The sequence below is a fragment of the Phoenix dactylifera genome, chromosome 3 (genome assembly GCF_009389715.1).
Source record: "Phoenix dactylifera cultivar Barhee BC4 chromosome 3, palm_55x_up_171113_PBpolish2nd_filt_p, whole genome shotgun sequence".
NCBI classification, from domain to species: Eukaryota; Viridiplantae; Streptophyta; class Magnoliopsida; order Arecales; family Arecaceae; genus Phoenix; species Phoenix dactylifera.
This window is the reverse complement of record NC_052394.1, coordinates 356,563-378,492: the sequence shown is the minus strand read 5'-3', so window position 1 is coordinate 378,492 and position 21,930 is coordinate 356,563. Positions and strand designations below refer to the sequence as shown.

Below are 21,930 nucleotides of genomic sequence, written 5' to 3'. Positions count from 1 at the left end.
AAAATTTGAAAGAATATCGTAGAAAAGCCCTCAGAAAAATATCCATAAAATTAAAAAAAATAAAAAAAAAATATCTAAAAATATCTAATATAATTAAATATATTAGAAATTATCATGCTTAGAAAAAAAAATAGAAAACTATTTATATCTAAATACGCTAGAATTCACCACATAAAGGAAATAAATTATTTTGGGAAGCTATGTTAAAATTAATTTCAAAAATTTTTATTTCAAGAATATCACCCTCCTTGTAAACCACTTTGACAAGGGACTTGTAGATCTCCCCACCCTGTATCACAAATATATACATATAATGGCAAAAATGAGCCAACTTAAGAAATTGACAAATATATCTTTCCGCTGGATTTATGACATGGATGTAAAAAAGAAAAAATATTTAAATGTTTTCCTTTATGGATCCTAATAAACTTGTTTGATGTGATTATTTTCTTTGCATTGCTTCAGAGGACCAGTTTGGAGTCAAGGATTGCCGTGAAGGGAGAGACTTAATGCTGGGCAAGCTCTACAGAGCATATCGCCTCCATTTATGCATTGTATGCAACGAATTCATGCGTATGCTAAAAGAATGACGATTTTTACCGAAAATTTATGAGATGTATGCATATTTCATGGCTAATCGAGATTTTGGAGCTTTGCTCCATTTTGGATCCCGGGAGACCTCCAAATTATTATGGACTCATAGCCCAAAAGCTTATATGCTGCTTGGGCCGGATCAACGAAGCTATCCAAGAAAGGCCGTAACTTGTTTGCCAGGACTTTCGTGAATATCTTAATGTAGCTATGTATGAGGCTAATGGGCGAAAATCCATTAGAGCTTTTGCTGCATCTTTTTTTTAGAATCAAAGAGAGAATGGCATAGTTCAGTCTATCCAGGCTAACATTGCTATCATAAATCTGTTGGAACAAAAACAAGATATCACCACAAACCACGCCCTAAAAGTGCTGGAAAAAACATAGAGAGAATCCATTTGGACGTGGACTCTTAACTCTTTTGAAGCTGAAGACCGCCGACTTAATTTCATCCATGGAGGAAGGTGAACCTAGGCACTCAAGATTGGGGCTATGAGGGTAAAGATCCTCCCAGTCCAAACCAATTTGGGGAAACACTCGGTCCATCAAAGATGCTTTTGAAGAATTCTGTGAACGCCTCCTTAATTTCTCCTCTGTCCAAAAATTCAAACCCATTCCATTCCGCTGAGTTAATCCAGCTAATTTTTTTTTGTGAAAACTAACAGTTTTTATGGGAACAAGCAGTATTATTGACCAAGTGAAATGTTGACCCTTTAGTGGTAGGTAAATTAACTAAGCCGATCTAATGAAGGAGAGAAAAGCTCGAGAGATTTTGGAAGATTGTTGGTTGCCATTTTCTTTCATGGAGCCGGCATCTGGCGTTAAATCACCTCTTCCAGTCCACGGACTTTGAAAGGAATCTCCACTTAGATTCAACTCTCTCCAAAAGGTGCTTTTGAGATCATGCTCCGTGGGTCCATAAACAAGCATGAAAGTCCATGATGCATTTAGAAAACCTATTGATTTTTGGCTCAAGACATCGAATCGAATCTCCCGTCATTCTATTCAAGAAGAATGTCTCTTGCCAAACGTTTAGCATCCCGAGAAAGCCATTTATTGATTTGGCCGCTAGAAACTCATCTATGGATTGAAGGAGAGGGGTTTTCTAACTTACATTCTTGAATCCCAATGGCACAACAACCACTTGATTCAATGGTTGGATAGAATCCAACTATGGTTCGGATTTCGATCGCGGCTCATCCTTTCTTCCGCCCCACCAAAGAGCTAGCCCCAATCGAAGTTCATTGCCGAAGATCTTTTCGGTTTTCTCTTCAAAGCTCGGTCGCTATCGCACTGTTGCTGCGTTCAAATGTCGCCAAAAACCAGGTAAAAATCTGGCCCCCCTCGAGCCACCCTCTCTCTCTTCCTCTCGGATTCTTTGAAATGTTGATTTCGCCCGGTGATCATCAAATTTTGGCCGAGAAGGGGCAAAACCCATGTTTCTCCTATTTTGACCGATCGACCTTTGTTTTTCCTCATCACTAGCGAGTTCCCTTGCCGACACTCATTGCTGGGGTTTCTTCCTGATCCCCCATGATAGACTACGATCATCATCGGTGATTCAGACACCAAGTTTGCCCTGTTTCATGACTTGATGGGTCGGAACCCCTATTTTTTATTGTCTTTGGCGCCGTCGGCCACTAGTCACTGTCAGCCCTCCTATTGGTCGGCCATAGGTCCCCTAACCTCGGGCACCACTCGCAGTTTTCCCATTCCTTCCTCTTTCTTGATCAGAAAAAGAAGCATTCTTTCTGTCTTTTTTCTCTCTCTTCCTAATCCTTTCTCTCTCTTATTTCTCTATGATGAACTTTCTCTCTCTATTCTCTCTAAAAACGTTGGATCTAGTATGGTATCTCTTTTCGTGATTTTGGAACAATCTTAGTAAAGGGTCATGATCACGATCGTCGGGCGGCATACCGGCCCAGTACCTCAATCCTGTCAAATACCCATAAAATTTGGTTACTGTTGACTTTTATTGAGATACTTAAATTATGACTAATCTTGACTATTTGAGTTCATCATATTTAGATTGATTTATGTAGTCAAATGCCATCGCCTGATCGGCCTTGCCTTTTCTTCATCCTGATTTGGGTATGTGATCGCATCCTCAATAGTATCTGAATTTTTAACTTTGCTTGGCTTTTAAGATAATGATAAAATTAATTATATTTTAATGATATTAAAGCAAACGAACTTGAGCCATCTAATTGAAGTGGAATTTTGAAGCAAGAATAGGAACCTAATGTTTCAAAGCATGTTTTCTGACCTTTGGCAGTGTGATAATTAGTTTATTAAATTTGATTATGATATCTATTTTATACTTGATGAAAAGGATCAGACATGTTATTATTTCGATAATAATTATTTTAAAATATGTTATATGATTTGAAAAATATGATCGGATAAATTATGAAATTTATTTTATATATATGTGTGTGTTCTCAACAACGGCTATGATTTAGCCCCGCCAATGAAGATTATTCGTTGACCCCGCCAACTTGTAATCTTAAAAACTGATTTTAACATGGAGCCATCGGTGATTAGAATAGTGATATCTGGCATTTTGTGCATTTTGTATCTGACTCATACCACTGGATTATGTGGCCATAACCTGATGTTGGGTCTCTAGTATCAGTTTATGAAAATATTAATAAATTTTAATATATATATATTATTCAAAAATTGATTTATTTTCTGTCAGTATTATGCTCTTTAGTTATTTATTTATTTAGTATGCTTTGACCCAATTTTTTGATGTTATATTGCTTACTGGGCTAGCGTAGCTCATTATTCTCTCTTTCTCTATTTTTAGATTCTGAATCATAATTACTCGGGACTTGAGAGAGTGCGCTAGATCTTCTGAAGATATTCGGAATTATTGGAGTTCTAGTTTAGACTAGTTTAGTTAAAACATTTTATTTGATTTGAATTAGTTAGCATATTTTGACTTATTTCACTCTGGAATAATTGATTATGAGAATGATTTGTTTTCAAATCATGATTAAATAAATTTTTAAGAATCAAAGAATTATTATTGCTTTGAGATTATAATATGATCTGCAGCCTTGTATGCTTGCAGGATCCACTTTGCAAGTATGCGGCATCTGTTGCACTTCGACTTCTGGGCAGAACAGTATATGAGTTAGGTAGCCCATTATCTACACTCATCATATACTTGTCTTGGACCGAGTAGAGTTAGACGGGGCAAATTGGATAAATCGGGTTGAATAAGGCTGCAAATTTTTTTTACAAATCAAACAAATAAAAAATATAAAAATATATATATCAGTACTTTATATAATATTAAACAAAATATGAGTCGAAGACATAGAACATAACAAACTATTTTTTCGACATAAATAGAAAAATAATAAACAAAAAATATTATTCTTTAAGAAGTCTAATATTTTTTTAAATGAAAAAATAATCAACTAAACAACTAAATAACTAAGCATGAGAGCATGTAATCTTTTACATGTTTAATCTTTCTCATGAGTGAAGCAACTTGGATAAAGAATTGAGAGGAAATTTATGAAGAGTTACATATATTTTGGTTCGATTCAGGACAAATTTTACCATTACCTGTAACTATTTCGAACTCGCTGCAAGTTGGGTAAAACTCATCCTATTAGAATTGAATTAAAAAAAAGGTACCTAATGGGGCAGAATAAATTACCACCTTTAATTATTTATTTTTTTGCATTATTGTCTGATATTTGTAAAAACAAATTCCATTATTGCATTTCCAAGAAAAAAGAGACAGAAGAAAATAATAATAACAATAATAGTAACAGTAACAACTATTATTTTTATCTATATAGATGGATTATTTTTCTTGAATTAGAATAACAGATGGTACCATAGTTACTTTCAGCACCGAGCGTAGCTTTAAGGAACGTGTAGACGGGTAGACGAAGCAAGCCACGGAGTGGACCGAGTCTTTTTTCTTTTTTAGCAGGCAGCAGCGAAACTCGATCCAAAACCAGACTTTCTTCCTCTTTCTACTCACCCCTCAGGAGAAGGAGAGGCCGTATCTTTCCCTCGAATTCGAAACCCTCCTCTATTCTCTCTGTTTTTTTTTTTTATCCTTCTCCTCAGTCCGATTTCTTTCACACTCGCCTCTCAGTCTCCTTCGAGGTCGGAATCGAAGGACTGACGATATCTAGGGTTTCTTCCGACGCACACAGAGAGACGGAGCGTCGTGAGAGTAATCGATGGATTGGGGGAACGTGACGACGGAGGATCTGATCGACGCCCTTAAAGAAGTGGACTGGTCTTCTCCTCCGCGCCCGGTCTCCGAATTCTTCTCCAGATTCACCGTCCCCAGATCCTACTCCAAATGGAACAGCCGCTTAAAGTGCAATCTCTACTAGTATGATCGCATCACGACCCTCATTGATTTGTTTCTGTTGTTTCATGACTCATGGAAACCCTAATTCGCGTTTTTAGATTTATTGGATTCTTGATTTACGTTTCTTGATCGATTAGGTTGTTTTCTTGATCGATGAGGTGACGTGCTTGGAGTTATTTTTATCGGCATCCTTCTTACATAATAACTTCTTGGATGAATGGTTCTTTTTTTTTTTTGATTATTAGAACTCTAAGAATGCTTGGCAATTCAGTAGCCTTAGTCTGCATAATTAATCAGGTGAACCAAAAATTGTGTGAAATAGTATTGTTTTTCTTTTTGTTTTTTTCCTCCGATGCTATTCTAAATTTTAGGACATGGAATAACTGCATTGGATCTCATGGAAAAATTGTAGTTTGCTGGCTATAGAAGCAAATTCTTTTCTTGTTATCTGGATTCACTACTTTATTTGAAAGATTACATCTTGACTTTTTTTTTCACGTGAGTTGCAGTTACCGGACGAATTACTTCATCATGATCGTATTTATTCTTGGTAAGAAAGTTACTGAGGCAAAGCGCAGTTGTTGTGTACATGTATGTGTTGTTTCCTGACGTTTCTTTTTTTTCTTTTTTTGCCCTTCTTCTTCTTCTACTATAGGGATTGGCTTTCTTTTCAGGCCTCTTGCCATTCTTGCCACCATTTTGACAGGCCTGAGTATTGCATTCCTGAATGACAGGTAAGTTTTTCTCATCTTCATTGTTTGGCAACTTTGATTTGTTGACTATATAGCCATGCTATATGTTGATATAAAGCTAGTTATAGCTGATAGTGCGCTTCATGCAATTCTTTCTTACCTGGTATGCATTTCTTATTTGGCATGCATTTCTTATCTGGCCGTGTATTTGTATTCATTAAAGTAAATGCATTTCTCATATATAGAGTTTATGATTCATTATATAGCATAAATTGATGTTTTGTGTTTGCTTCTGTCCCCCTTAGGATACGATGCAACACAACCATTGATGCCACTAACATCAAATCGTTAACTTTTTGGCATTTTGCTTGATTATGAACATTTTTGTTCAATAACTTGTGCTTGAATCTTGATCATCGATGTATGCCCTGTTTTGGCATTTTGACACAGTACCCAGTCAAAAATCTTCTATAAGACTGGGATTTGTGAAGTAGAAAAACTGAAATTAAGGGAAAAAGAGTGCGCAGGTGAGTTGTTTATCAGATCCCTCATCCCGATGTTCTTGGATTTTGATAAGAAAAACATTTGAAAGGTGATTCACATTGTTTGGAAAATTCTGGAATTTTGACTCCACCGCGCCTCATCCTTGATCCGATTAAGAAGAAGAAAGATTGCCCTCAACCCACTCAACTCGAATCTCTGCAAAGAAATTTAGAAGAGGATCAATCCGCCACCCAAATACCTTCAGCGTCTCCTTCTACCTTCTGATCTCTATAATGCCCATGCCACATGGCAGATCTTACCTGATGGATAATGTGTTGCTTCATCGAAATGGGGCCTTAAAATGTTCAGAAGATTAATTGCCTATTGGGTTCTGGAAAAACACAAAGGCCCGTACAAAAGCTTAAATAATCATTGTTATTTTGGTAAGAAAAATGAAGATTAGAGAGGTGTCACCGTTAAAATGACCTGTGGAAGACAGAGGAGTAAAAAAAAGAGGGCTACCTCATACATCGTAATTTATGGACTGTAAAGTTTCCATGTTAAAATTGAAAATGTATTGAACTAGAACATGTTTGACTTTTACTGAAAGGTCTTGAAATTATGTTGTCAGCTTAAGAAGTGGCAGGTCATGCTTCACTACTTTACTGCCTCCATGGAAGGAGTCAGGATCATAATCTTCATGAGATCTTTTCATTGTTGTTTCAAATATCCCTAAAGGTAATTAGTGCTGATAGTTTCTTCATATCCTTGTTACCTATTAAATTGGTTGTATATTTGCTCTCTTAGTTGCCCACTATAAAGAAGAATATTAGAGTAGTTTGCAGTGCTTTTTATATATAATAGAGATCTCTTAGTAGGTGTCCATGCTTCTATATTTGACATTGTTGAGTTGCCTAAGTTACCATTTATCTAGAAAGGAAAGAAACCATAGTTTATCAGAACGTGGAGATCTTAGTAGGAAAGTGTAACATCACTTATAGACATGATTCCAGGGAGGAGAGTCGATATGAGTATTCTATAAGAGATCGAGTAAATTTAGCAATAATGAAATTGAGAAATGGAACAATTTATTTGTTACAATGAGAAAATGCAATATGACAGATGGGTTATGGATATGGAAATGTAGGTCTAAAGCATAAACTGTTAGATGTAAACAATAAGTGATAATATTTAAACATGTTTCTTTAATGTTATTTGGATGCATTTAATATTAATAATAATATTTAAACATGTTTCTTTAATGTTTTTTGGATGCATTAAATATATAAACATTGTGTAAAAATTTATTTTTTGTTGGATACTAATTGGTTATGTATGGTATGGCTGAAAGGAAATAAGTGGGTATATGGAATATAACACCTAGGGATAGGAAGAAGGAATGTAATGTGAGTTTTCATGCTTGTGCATTAGTGCAATATGATTTAGCAATTTGTGTGTTTACTTTGCAGAGAGATGGGCACTTTCTGATCAGTTAAGCAGAAATGCAGGAGGAATTTACATTTGGTCAGTTAAAGTATTGTCTAGATGCAACATACTGTGAATGAGTTTATATTGGCATGTTATCTGGCGATAAGAAATGCTTAGTTTAGAATAGATGCATTTAATGTTCATAATAATAGATCAAACTTGTCACAAATAGATTAAGTTATTTTAATTGAAAGGGGAGGGGCGTTGAACAACTTGCCAAAGTGAAATTGTTCCCAAATAAGTCTGCCGCTTGCTGCATAAACTATCAGGCATTGCCATGGCAGTATAGATGAGAGAGAGAGCTCAAAACAATTTTTGTTGGACAAGGTTCAGCATGTTATCCGTGAAAAATGTTGATGATTCAGAATGAAAAAAGTAAAACTGTGAATCATATGAAAGAATAGAACATGTGAGGATGAGAAAATCTGGTAAACATGGTTATTTATTTGGCTAATGGCGTATTGTGCAAGATTATGCTTGATGAAAGGTTAGGAAAGCAACAAACTTTTATGTAATGCTAAAGGGAGAGAAAAATGTTGTTTACATTTAAGTTTGTCTACAGGGATGGTTCATGGTTGGGAAAAACCTGCATGAAGATCTGAGGGAGCTAAAAAGAGATATACTGAAAGATATGTACTGGCTGGTAGACTAGCTAATTGTTTGTCATATTAATAGTTATCATGTCATGCTGTGGCTTAAATATCGAAGGGTGAGAAGACAGTTTACAAACTAGTAATATATGAGGGAGGAAGTGGAGATATAAATCAAATTGCCTATCATTAAAGTTTTAAATTTGTTGAAAGATGATCAGGTAAACTGAAGACAAACTGTATATTTCTCAAAATCACTGAACAAGAAGTTTCCAAGGGAACATATTTCGAAGGAGACCTACCTTCATGGTGAATTCGTTTGTTGCATTGGTAGATTAGGATGTTGTTTTAATTGGCTTTGACTAATTCTAATGCCTGCACAAATATCAATCATTAAGGAAGAAATTAGATTATTATGGTAACTGACGTGTTTATTGCACTCTCTTTACTAACTTGGTGGGTTAAGATTATATACAATACCGTAGCAGCAGCCGTGGTGAAATTGAAAAGATGCTGAAGTGGCAGTTGTGGAGCAGTGGTTATTAAAAACTGATCATAGTAAAATTTTAATCAAACTTATGGTAAAAATATTTCTCCTGTATTTATTGGATATGAAAGCACCTTCTGTAATCTCGGTTAAACTTTGTTTGCATCATTATTTAGCATCGTTAATTCGTAACTTTCTGATGCCTTTGGTCTTTATTTTTGTTTTGAATTCATATTTATCTGAATAATCTAATTGAGCATGTCTTCTGATTGTTTGAGCTTTACAGCTTTGCAGTTACTTTTAATGAGAAGGTAACAAGAACTGTCAGACAATTTTCTCCACATGTAGCTGCAAAGTTGAGGCCACCTATAACGTGAGTGTGCTGACCTCTTTCTTATGTAATTTGTGAGGCCTAGTTATTTCTGACAAATTTTACTGCTGATGGGATTGATGCTCAGGCCTGTTCTTCGTGGGCGGTCATCTGCAAAAAGAGCGATTCATATATGTGGACGGCCTCGTTGGGTTTTCGTCTTGGTATTCTCAGCAGGTTAATCGAAAACTATGTAAAGCTGTAGTTTTTATGACAATTATATATCTCTTGATCCTGAGACTGTCAACATATATCAATATTAATTGCTTAAATTCTTTGCTTTTCAGCCAGTTGCATCCTCTGGTTAACCTCTTGCAGGCTCCTTACCGTTCTTTGGGCACTTCTCATTGGACTGCTTGGTATAGACAAAACCCAGCTGATTTCTCAGTCATTATGACAATTTTTTACTCATGAACATTTTGATCCATTCTCATGTCCTTTCAATACTTCCCTGCAGCAACACTACTTCATGCAAGCTTTAGAACACCAAATCTGAAAGCACGTCTGAACACATTTCGCGAGGAATTTCGAGCGGTGTGGCGCAACTACAGTGAGCTGTAACTGTAGTCCTGCTGAGATTATATGATGCAAGTAGCATGCATTGTTTCTTCCTGGCCCTTTAGCTTCTACACATATGATTAACTGTGGATTATCTGTTGATGCATCCAGCATGTATAAACATCAATTAAGCTTTTAAATATTTTGCAAGGCATCATCATCTTGTCGTGTCATGACTTTTTGAAACTTTGCCTGTCTCTTCATGGTCTGTTGGAATCTAAACTGAAACTACAATTAGACTGGAATATTTTTAGTATTTTGATAAACTTGGGATTGCAGTATCAGTGCCTCGTTGATCCCACCAAAATCTCCCTACCTCTTTCTCTTATCCTCAGATAATCCGGAAGCATGCATTAGAGTTGTTTTGCCACTGATAGAGGAGATCGTACTTATGTGGTAGGTGGGCACTCAAACCAGTTCTTTTCTTGAGCCAGTCCACTGATAAAACTAATAATCTGATACATTGAATTTGGGATCTTGTAAATATTTGAATTCTATAAGCCCTAATTACTTTATAGATATAAATTTATATCTTCAGAATTCTGCAACAAAATAGAATCTAAAATGCAGCTAGTTGCTTGTATGTTTTATATGATTACAAGTTTTCAAGTTATCACACAGGTAAGAAGCATATTCTGCAAGAACTGATTATGTCATATGGACACGATTGAGATTTGTATGAATAGGAAGTGAACACATGATGATTGATTAATAGAAGCTGGACAAAAGGCTTATAGCATGCAAGTAGGGACGTGCGTATAGAGGGAACAGTTTCACATATGTAGTGATCTGGCTGGCGGAGCAGGGTGTTGGACAAGTGCATACTTGATGAATGGGTCAATAGTGTTGGGGCACCACCTGTAGTATTCTGGGAATTAAATTAGTTGATTGTTAATTTCCATCCGGTTCGGTCATGTTATGCACATTTTGTAGTTGCTATTTATATACGTCGTGGGACTGGACCATGCATTGGCATTGTATATGTCATATGAAAGTTTTTGTTCTGACATTCTTTAGAGATTGCAAGTAAGGTGCTTCTCACAATAAGCTACATGAAGAATTGCTTCTATAAAACCAGATTAAGATACAATAAATTTCGAGGGTTGGTTAAATAAGAAAGTTCAACAGCGTGCCTAGGCATTATCGCAATCTGAACCGAGTAAAAGTTAGGTGCTCTTCATAGAGGTTGCCATGTAGCAAATGTCTCATTCCATCTTTTTATAATCTCTGTTCAAACTAGTTGATGCTTTTCTTCTTCTGCACTGCTTATATCTATCATGCTTGCTTTTCTTTTCTTTTCTTTTCTTTGTTAATAAAATATCAAAAAGGAGGAGACAGACCTTTACATGGAGCTTTAACCGGGTCATTCGTATGCATGAGCCATAAAACACGATCAACTCCTCTTTCTTGCTGGATGTCTATGTAAAGATTTTTTTTGGCCCATTTAGAGTCGAGAAGTGGAGATGGAGAGAGCGAAATTGCCGACTTTAGCACGGGAAAGGGAAACCTGCGACAACAAAAAAAAGGTGTCGTCAATGCACACAAAACCTTGCCAGGGTAAAAAACATCAGTGCCCACGCGAAATCGTAGCAGCCCGACCGACTGACTCTAAAATGACGACCGATGTGCTCTCATTTTGGGTACACATACGGGCCCGAGAGGTTCCGACTGCGCGTGCCATCAGTGCTGACGATTGACACCAGCTGGGATGTGAAATCTAGCTATGAGCGATCACACAACGAAAATTTGAAGCAGTTTGATCATCAACAAGATGCATGAGATAGATATACGTCAAAATATGACACAGCTTAGTGCCCGACTCTTGCATCTCGGTGCATGATCAATTATCGCACTGAGTCTTTGGTCATCATCATCATGCTGGATTCTTATTAATTACTTTTAGAAAATGTGTGTGAAGCATATATTGCACACACTGATTATCACTCATAAGAGCACGTACATATTCATGGATGGTAAAGGTCTCCTAGTGCTTGTTGGTACCTAGGGTCACACTTAGGGCAGGCTGCTTGGCATAATTCTTGTGATCTATAACAAGGTTTACCGGGCATGGTTACACAGCAGTAGCAGATCATCCCGTCACAAACTCGCCTGAGGCATGGTATAATCACGAATTTACTGCTCTCGTCCATCCTTTCAACGACTTGACCTATCCAAAAGACGTCAAAGATTAGAAATAATATTGGCCTGTGTTGAAAAGCCTGACAGAAAACTTCTAAATTTGGCCATGAGTTAAAACATTTTTGGATGATCACCCTATACCAAATGCCCTTATAGTATTACCTATCTTCAATTTTTTTATGAAAATTGATAGATAGACTGATAATTAGACCCGCACATACATACATACATACACAGAGAGAGATAGGCTGATTAAGAGAGTAACTTTACTTACATTGATTATGAGCAAAGAGGCCTACAAGGATGAAGAAAATCAGAGCCAAGCACTTGGTCTTAATGGTTAGGGCGCTAAAGGGAATTGAAAAAGACAACGACCCCATCAATGTCCAAGTTTCCTGACCCCTTCGATGCGATGAACCCGTAAGTGGCCGCGGCTCTCACGCTTTTGCTGAATCCTAATGAAAGCTTTTCCCACTTTGCTTTACTGGATATGGAGAATGAGGAGGAGAAGGAGAAGCAGATCAGATAGAGGCAGGTGGAAGAAAGGAGTTACAGCAAAAAAAAAAAAAATGGTTTGAGAGAGAACCTGGATGGTGGCTCCAGTGATGTGAGGAGTAAAGAAGGAAGTGCGACGCTTTCCCCGGCTTTAACGAAGGAGCCGGAAATCTGTACGTGGCCGGAGAAAGGGTGGAAGGGAGGTGAGGTGGGAGTGGATGGATGAGAAACAGAGGAAGTGAAGATGCATGGAAGAGAGTCTAAAGAGAGAGAGATGCAATGCACTTACCTAATGGAGAAAAAGGAAGTGGCAGTTCATCATTAAAGTTCATTGCTTCATATATCATACAAATTTGTCATTAAAACTCATTGCTTAATATATAACAGAAATTTTACTAGTATATTAATGATGCTGCTATTATCAAAACACATCATAAAGAGCATTGAATTCTATTTACCACTCAAGGCTGCATGTGTGGATGCAAGTATTGGCAGCCTCATTATTTAACACGGTGGGATTCTAGTGAATGAGAGTAGCCCACAAAGAAAAGAGACATGAAAAAGAAAAAAAAAATTGTTCCACTTTTCTTTTTACTACCACTTTGAGAACTAGCTCCACTATTTTTTTTCTAGCATTTTGAAAACGAGATTCATAGTTTTTTTTTCTTTTTTCTGTTATATGGTCGGCATGGTCCGGGGTTCTACAGAAACTACAACCAAAAGAGTGTGCTAATATGAGCTGCCAGCCCAAAGAGAAGACACCCTTAGGCTCGCCATCATCCCCAGAAGCGACAGCTACGGTGATATCAATGATAGAGAGCGAGGCCATCCATAATTGATGAGCAAAGGTGCATTGGATAAGAGCTTCGGTTGCATCCTCCTCAATGCCTGCACACAATATCACTATCCTCAATGCTTGGATTTCCATCAAAAAATTTGGACCCTTGGAGCTAGTTGCTTCCAAATCCATTTGGAGATGCTTTTTGCAGGTGTACTCGGTGCTGAGGTTGCTTTCCTTATAACTCCTTCAAGCTTATCTTCGAGTTGTTTGTAATAGCCCAAACCGACCTATCATCAGTAGAATTGACCATGATATGAATCGAGGATATAATTTCCACCAGATCTGGAGATCCAATATATGTTTACTCCAATTCCTATCGTCAGCGATCGATCGGATCAGCCGCTTTGATTTTATCATTACAATTATCATAATTCAGAGCAGCGGACAGCATATTCAAAGTCGTATCTGAAATCCATGGGCTGCTAGTCAAGTTGATAGAATAAACATTACCTGTGCCCCAGCAAAAACCAGTCTGCACTAGATGAGCACTTCTATATTGATATTATAAAATCTTTCGCTTATGCAAATACTTTCAGCACATCGATATTATAAAACCTTACTGATGATTTTGTAATTTTTTTGATAGTTATTTCATTGCTATTAGGCATGGATTCCAATCCTTTTTTTGGTAAGGTGATCTTAATATTTAAAAACTATTTGCTAACATATTTTATGGTATATAAGGATATCGAACAACATTTATTGAATGACAACATGAAAGGTGCCAAGCTAATATCGACTAATTGACATTCCTCTCTCTAAGTGAAGCCCTAGCGTTCAAGGCCTGGTGGAGGCAACTCTATTGTATTTTGCAATAGTGGAATGGATAATGTGATCCACCAAGGCCACAACTACAATTTGGTACACTTTTTTTGATTGCACTCTAAATTTTATGGTCAAAGATATAAAGGATGTTATGCAAGTTATTCCTCGAGCAATTAAATAGAAATTAAGTTCGATGTACTTTTAGAAAGTTGTCCAATTTCAATAGTTTTCTTTAGTATTTTGATCAGTATACTTCTTCACTCTTGAAAAAATGGCTGCCGGAGAAGTAAAACATTTGTCGATACTTCAGATGCGAATGAGGCTTCATTCCGGTTCATGGAAGTCAGGCCTCAACACTTTGATCTAGTCTGAAAATGAAACTGAAAATTTTGGTAAATATTTCTTCATCCATTATCAGCATAATTAATTCTAGAAATGATAAGACTTATTTTGTATTTGGTTAAATTTTCTTCGTCCCCCTCTCATGATTATATACACAAATATGTATATATTATCTAATATTTATATATTTATATATACACACATCTACGTATTCATACACATTTATTTACATTAGGCCGTCCCTTGGCTCATGCGACCATCGTGAACTACACCAAACCAGAATGGTGCTATGAGCATGAAAACAAGTGGCTTAAATTGCTAGGCTTGGCCTACCCTGAACATAGGGAAGTGAAGAAAGTTCCTCCCCATCCTTGATGATGCACCCTAAAGTAAATTGGGCTATTAGAGGAGGCACATCTCGAAACAAAGCTTTATCGACTAGATTTAAGTCCGCGCATGGGAAAATTCTTCACTTCTCAACAATGAAATATGTCACCTAGAAAAGGAACGGCAAACAACTAAAAGCCTTTTTTTTTTAAAAAAAAAAATCTATTGGCATTCAATACGATCATGGGAAAAAATAGAATTTCCATCTAATTTTGTCCTTTAAAAAAAAAAATCTGCATATATTAACAGATAGGTTCTTGAACCCAAGACCAGATAAAGAATCCAAGCTAATAATTTAACCTAGCAGAGAAACAGCTAATTCATTTCTGGATTAACCTATGACATTGCTCCCACTGATTCGTTTATGAATTACAAAGCATCCATTGCGTTGTTAATAGTTTCAAAAGAATGCAGGAAACTAATTCCTCAACACTCGAATAACAACAAAGCGATATAATGTGATACCGAACGTTATAAATGCATCAGATTATCTGCTTCTCAATGTTCTATATCATGCAACTAAGAATTTCTGCCCAAAACAGGCAAAATTTCCATGGAAGCAGAAAAGCATTACTTTAGGGCAAAAACAGAAGCTCATTACTATAAATGCTAGGATGCATTCATTTATCCTATTCCACACAATGAACAGAATATAATTGAACTTCTACTTAGAAAGTCAACAAGGTAGAAAGCTCAAAATGTCCCAACTCACTTGCATACGCAGTGGCAATAGGAAAAATTAGAATATGCATCTAATTTTGTCCTTAAAAAAAAAAAAAACTGCATATATTAACAGGTAGGTTCTCCCTTTCGAACAAGGGAAAAGATAAGAGGAAAAAGAAGAGAAAAAAAAAGATCAAATCATCTCCACTTCACTCGTGCTCATTTGCTCCGGGCGGGACAGAAGAAAGACTGGAAGCGCCGGTCCTTTGCTCCAGGTGAGTGGTATCATGGTTTATTTATTTATTTATTTATTTATTTATGTTGTTTTGTAGGATGAGAAAATGGAGAAATTGAGGGAGAAGAGAGAACTTCCCTCAGCTGCCGCTGCAACTGCCCTTTCTCCGCGGGTTTGGAGGGTTGGGGCGGCGGCGGCGCGGCGGAGGGAGGAGGAAGTGATTAAAAAGAAGAGCGAGCGAGAGAGAGAGAGAGTAGATGAGGAAGACCTTGGGAGAGGAGAGGAGTCGGTGGACGGCCTCGTCGGGGTCGATGTTGCACTCCTTAAGCATGGAGTAGATCTCCGAATCCGGGCGGTTCACGACCTCCTTCGCGCCTCCACATCGTTGGGATCCGGCCGGCCGCCGGCCCGTTACCCCAACTTCCCCCTCCGCCGTCGCTCATCTTTCCTCCTACTCCTCCGCTCGTCTCCAGTCGGCGGAGGAAGCGAAGAAGGAAGAGGAGGGACGGGAGGAGATCTAGTGGGAGCCGGCGCGGGGTTCGGGTTGTATCAAGCGAGCGTTTCAGAAAGAAGGGTCTTGACATTGTCACCAGACCTTACTTGGAATTGAGGAGGAAAGGATGGAACGAAAAAATTTTGATGTTTGAAAATTTTTTAGTGAAAAAAAAAAGAAGAAAAAAATAGGAAAAAAAATTTTGGGCTCCAATTCTCTCATTTCTTTCCTTCCATAAGTGGAAGAGTTTAGAGAGAAAGATATTAGAACTTAATAATTTTTTATAATACCTATTTTATCCTTAAATTAAATAAGTACCAAATTAAAAGAATAATTCTTCATCTCCTACCCCATCCATTTGCACATCTACTCATTAGCATGCCCCTTTTATAATAAGGGTATTTTAGTAAAAGTGTTAAAAATGTATGTTTTTTTCTTTTCTCTCCAAACTTTCAAATAAGATGAAGGAAAGTACTTTTTCTTCCCTCCTAAATCTTACAAACAAGAGAAGAGAAAAGTCTATTCTATTCCTTTCTTTTCTTTTCCCTCCTCATTAAAGTTTTCCTTTCTTTTCTTTTCTCCTCAAAACTCCCAAACGGAGGATTAGTGTTAACGCTTTCACTTCAGGCCTTGTGATGACATGAAGTTATTGTTTATTTTTGAGAGGTTTTATAATGTTATAATGGATGAGCTGCATTAATTTATCAACTAATCTAGCATTAATTTATAATGGATGGTTTTATATTGTTTCTTTCTTGAATTAGATTCTTAGTTTATCAACTAATCTAGCATTAATTTCTACTGGTTCATAGCAGGAGAGGATGAAGGTGATCGGGAGCCCTGGCACCGTAAGCGGGCTGCTGCTGAGGATAGGCCGGTGCATTTTTTCTATCCCGTCAATTTGCTTCATGCTCTCTGATGGTTGGAATGTTAGCTTCACGGTGATCATGTATGATCTGATACCTTTTCCTATGAATATACTTTTTGATTAGGAGGTCATGTGCCCACATATTTAAACTTACTTTAGTTGCTAATATCTTTTATTTTTTTTTTCCTCTTGTTCATAATTCATTGCATCCATTTTATTGAGCCCTTTCCTATCTTAATTTTACTAGACGGTGATTCCAATTTGTCTTGTAAGTATCATTTCCATTCAAATTTCAAATAGATGCATTGCTAAATCAATTTAAGGTCTTGACCATGTTAAAAGAAATTTACATGTTTCGCTTATGCAATTACACTCATCACATTAATATATAAAACCTTTCTGATGATTTTGTTATTTTTTCATGGTTCTTTCATAGGTATTGGGCACGGATTACTATCCTTTTTTTTTAAGGTCATCTAAATATTGAAAAACTATTTTCTAAAACATTTTATAGTATATAAAGATATGGAATAACATATGTTGAATGATAACATGATAGGTGCCGACCTGAAATCCACCAATTGATATTCCTCTATCTAAGTTGAATGTCTAGGGTTCAAAACCTGATGGTGGCATCCCTATGGTATTTCCAAAAAATGATAGTAGAATGGATAATGGGATCCACTAAAGCCACAACTACAATTTAGTGTATTTTTTGATGATTGTACTCCAAATTTTATTGTTAAAGATGGGTGTTATGCAAGTTATTCCTCAAGCAATTAAATAGGAATTAAGTTTGATGTACTTTTAGATGATTGCTGAATATCCCTAGTTTTATTTAGTATCTTGAGCTTTACAAATCTTCGCTCTTAAAAAAATGGATGCTAGAGAATTAAAACATTTATCAATGCTTTAGATGTGAACGAGGCTTCATTCCAATTCATGAAAAAGTCATATATGATGCCAAGGCCTTGACACTTAGACCCACTCTGAAATTGAAATGGAAAATTTTGGTAAATATTTGTTCATCCTCTATAAGTAGAATTAATTCTAGAATTGGTAAGAAAAGACTTATTTTTATTTGGATGATTTGTCTTCATCCCCCTCTCATGATTATGTACACAAATATGCGTATATTATCTAATAGGTATGTATGTATGTATATATCCATACATCTACATATTCATGCATGCAAGCACCTGGTTAGAAAGGAAGATAGACGGATATATTGTTCAAGGCCGAGGATAGGTTTGGCTGTATTTATATATCATCATAGCATGCACCAAAGTTGACAACCATATCATAGCCAAAAGCTGCATGGTACTAAGAGGTGAGATTAAGTAAGTTAATCTTATTGATATAAATTTATAATGGTATATATAGCCCTTGTAATAGGCAACCAAATAGGTTATGCTACTATATAGATTGTTAGTAAGTCCGTTTCACGATAGATGACTCTGTTGAACTTTAATATATATATCAAATTTCAGCAGCATATATATCTGGTCTTCTTTTCATCTTAGTTTTATACTTTTGAATTATTCGATAACATATGTAGCAGATTCTATTTGAACATTATAAATATAATTTTCATTGCAATGCATACACTAATGATTATACCCTTTTCCTTCAGCTTTTCAATGGCAGCTATGTGCACCAACGTTTTATGGAGTTTTTTTGCAGCATGTTATGATATAGTTAGTTTACGGAAAAGAATTGAGCATCATAATCGTGCAACATTGACTGTAGCTGTTATTGGTGAATTGGTAATTATCTTTTGCAATTTAAATCATGTGCATAAAATATTTACATCTCGAATGCAATAGATGATTATTATTTTTAATGTATGAAAGATTAAAGTACGTATTATTTATTGAATTGTAGCAACAATTTTTTTAACCATTTTGATCTAATGTAGCTTACCACGAAAGCGATGCTTGCTGCCGTGTCTTCATCTTTGGTGACGACAATCTATCTTGCTAGAGATATCGGACTCTGTGGCTATATGACAACCACATGCCATCGATATTTTATATCTATATGGATGGCTGCTGTTGCGCTATTATTTGGCATTATAACTTGTCTTGGCACTATGTGGGATCTTGCATCAAGCTGAGGTATTGAACCAAAGATGTAGGTTTATGTTGTTGGCAGCTAATTTTCAATACGATACGTACTTTTCTATTGTACTATCTCTCATTATTCACCTGATACTTTAGAAAAAATACCATGCAACGCTAATAGTTGTTGGCCTAAGTTCCAAAAATGTGCAAGCCTCTTAGAATAAATTACCTGCTTGTCTCATCTAATATATTTTCATCATAGGAACATTTGGAGGAGCAGAGAATGAAGAGAATAATGGAATCGTCAAGAATCAGGGGATGAGGGATCCTTTTTGATTAATATTTTGGTTTCTGCAAATTTTAGCTGAATGATGACTTATGTAATACTATGACTTGGGCATTCATGTAATGAATGTGACGAATGTATGGATATATAACAAATATATGAATATATGTTTCCATCGCCATTACGTGCTTATTATTGTGTATATAAGTTTGACATTGTTAAGAAAATCAGAAAATGGTTAAATCGGTATTATAATTCAATAAATAACCAATAAATCGGTGCTATAATTCAACAAATAACTGATTAAAGACTACGACTGGGGGGCCTCGTCTCAACCCTTTTTAGAGAATACAAGAAATATGGTTTCCTCTCATCACCAATGATCCCTCCCTGGCACCTAAGCTAATAAAAGCTAGCCTTTTACCATAGCCATCAGATCTTGGACTCGCCTTCCCTTTAATTAATCCTAGCCCTTGCTCTATTCCCCTCCTTTTATATATATAAATCATATGATTGATGTGAGGACTTTAATCTAGATTGTGGCGAACGAATGCTTACAGCAACATTTTTATTTTGGGGGCTCGTCATCTAAATTGCCCTTTTGGGATGATTCTCGCACACCGACATATAGTGTAATAACCTGTCTTTGGATGATGTGTATCTGATGCAGTACTCCAAGCATATATACTCTTCTTCTTCGGCTGTCGGTAGTTGCATGCAGTATGCACCTTGCATGCTCTTAACTTTTCCTTAATTTTGGTGTATATGTAAATCTTTTATCTGCTCGGAAGCATACTCGGTATTATGAACTTGGTTGCTTAGCATTTTGATTGGTTTGGTCAATTATAAAGATGGGACTTTTTTTCAGTATTACTTCACGTAACTTAGAACCAATGCAACATCATGTCAAGCACCGACAGCTAATTGAAATGATTGGCAACCATTTGCATCGAGCACAGGCAGCTGCCACTCCATTGTCCTCTCAGTTATAATGCCATGCTTTGTGCTGTGGCAAGTATGAAATTCCCATAATTCCATTGCATTAGCTTTCAACACATGGCTTCTTGTTGAAAGGTTTCTAGCATCAGATTGTCTACTCTTATACTGGTTTAACGGATGCCTTTTTTTTTTTTGAGAGAGAGAGAGAGAGAGGCACATAGCCTGTTATATCTGAACTTGAGATATTTTGATCTATAATCTTTTATTAGTTTCTCCCCCCCCCCCCAAAAAAAAAAAATAATATCATAGCTGATAGGAGGCAAAATGGATTGTCCTATTTTTGGCATGAAGTCACCCAATTCTGAATGGAACAGTAACAGCGGTGCGGCTGGGCTCAGTATCGGGGTAATTTTTGACAGCATCCCGGAATACGGACATGTCGGTGGATTCAGACCTCTTGGGGAACCATGCATCGTTTGATATGTATCCTTGGAGAGGAGGAGACAAGAAAGATTAGAGGAGACCCACATGCTGGTATTTAGAGAGGAAAGAGAGAATGTACTGAAATTAAGGAAAAGAGGAAAAGGATGGATATATACAGGGTAAATGGGAACGATGGGATGAGGGGGAAGTGGAGATATGAATCAAATTAATAGTTATCATGTCATGCTGTGGCTTAAATATCGAAGGGTGAGAAGACAGTTTACAAACTAGTAATATATGAGGGAGGAAGTGGAGATATAAATCAAGTTGCCTATCATTAAAATTTTAAATTTGCTGAAAGATGATCAGGTAAACTGAAGACAAACTGTATATTTCTCAAAATCACTGAACAAATTTGTTCGTTGCATTGGTATAATAGGATGTTGTCTTAATTGGCTTTGACTAATTCTAATGCCTGCACAAATATCAATCATTAAGGAAGAAATTAGATTATTATGGTAACTGACGTGTTTATTGCACTCTCTTTACTAACTTGGTGGGTTTAGATTATACAATACTGTAGCAGCCGTGGCAAAATTGAAAAGATTCTGAAGTGGCAGTTGTCGAGCAGTGGTTATTAAAAACTGATCATATATAGTAAAATTTTAATGAAAATTATGGTGAAAAGATTTCTCCTGCTTGTATTTTTTGCATATGAAAGCACCTTCTGTAATCTCGGTTAAACTTTGTTTGCATCATTATTTGGCATCGTTAATTCGGAAATTTCTGATGCCTTTGGTCTTTATTTTTGGTTTGAATTCATATTTATCTGAATAATCTAATTGAGCGTGTCTTCTGACTGTTTTGATTTTTACAGCTTTGCAGGTACCTTTAATGAGAAGGTAACTGTCGGACAATTTTCTCCACATGTAGCTGCAAAGTTGAGGCCACCTATAACGTGAGTGTGCTTACTGCTTGGTATAGACAAAACCCAGCTGATTTCTTAGTCATTATGACAGTTTTTTACCCATGAACGTTTTGATCCATTCTCATGTCCTTCTAATACTTCCCTGCAGCAACACTACTTAATGCAAGCTTTAGAACACCAAATCTGAAAGCACGTCTAAAATATGAAGCAATTTGATCATCAACAAGATGCATGCATGAGATGTACGTCAAAACATGATACAGCTTAGTGCCCGACTCTTGCATCTCAGTGCATGATCAATTATCGCAGTGAGTCTTTGGTCATCAACTTTGCGCTGGATTCTTATTAATTACTTTTAGAAAATATGTGTGAAGCATATATTGCACACACAGATTATTACTCATAAGAGCACAAACATATTCATGGACGGTAAAGGTCTCCTAGTGCTTGTTG

General features: G+C 36.5%; 1 protein-coding gene across 1 annotated transcript; it reads left to right on the top strand.

Moving 5' to 3' along the window:
• Positions 1 to 4,500: 4,500 nt before the first annotated feature.
• Positions 4,501 to 9,855, top strand: LOC103715692 (PRA1 family protein A1-like). Its single transcript, XM_026807926.2, has 7 exons — positions 4,501 to 4,963; positions 5,452 to 5,492; positions 5,598 to 5,676; positions 8,969 to 9,055; positions 9,141 to 9,229; positions 9,340 to 9,411; positions 9,510 to 9,855. Exons 1-7 carry the CDS (start codon positions 4,806 to 4,808, stop codon positions 9,611 to 9,613), a joined length of 630 nt encoding a protein of 209 aa, XP_026663727.2. The 5' UTR covers positions 4,501 to 4,805; the 3' UTR covers positions 9,614 to 9,855.
• The last annotated feature ends 12,075 nt before the right edge of the window (positions 9,856 to 21,930 follow it).

Excerpts from the sequence above, each read along its gene's own strand:
- LOC103715692 (XM_026807926.2), top strand. The coding sequence starts at position 4,806 with ATGGATTGGGGGAACGTGACGACGGAGGATCTGATCGACGCCCTTAAA. Across the intron at positions 5,493-5,597 it reads CATGATCGTATTTATTCTTG|GGATTGGCTTTCTTTTCAGG; the intron begins GTAAGAAAGTTA and ends CTTCTACTATAG. Across the intron at positions 9,056-9,140 it reads AAGTTGAGGCCACCTATAAC|GCCTGTTCTTCGTGGGCGGT; the intron begins GTGAGTGTGCTG and ends ATTGATGCTCAG.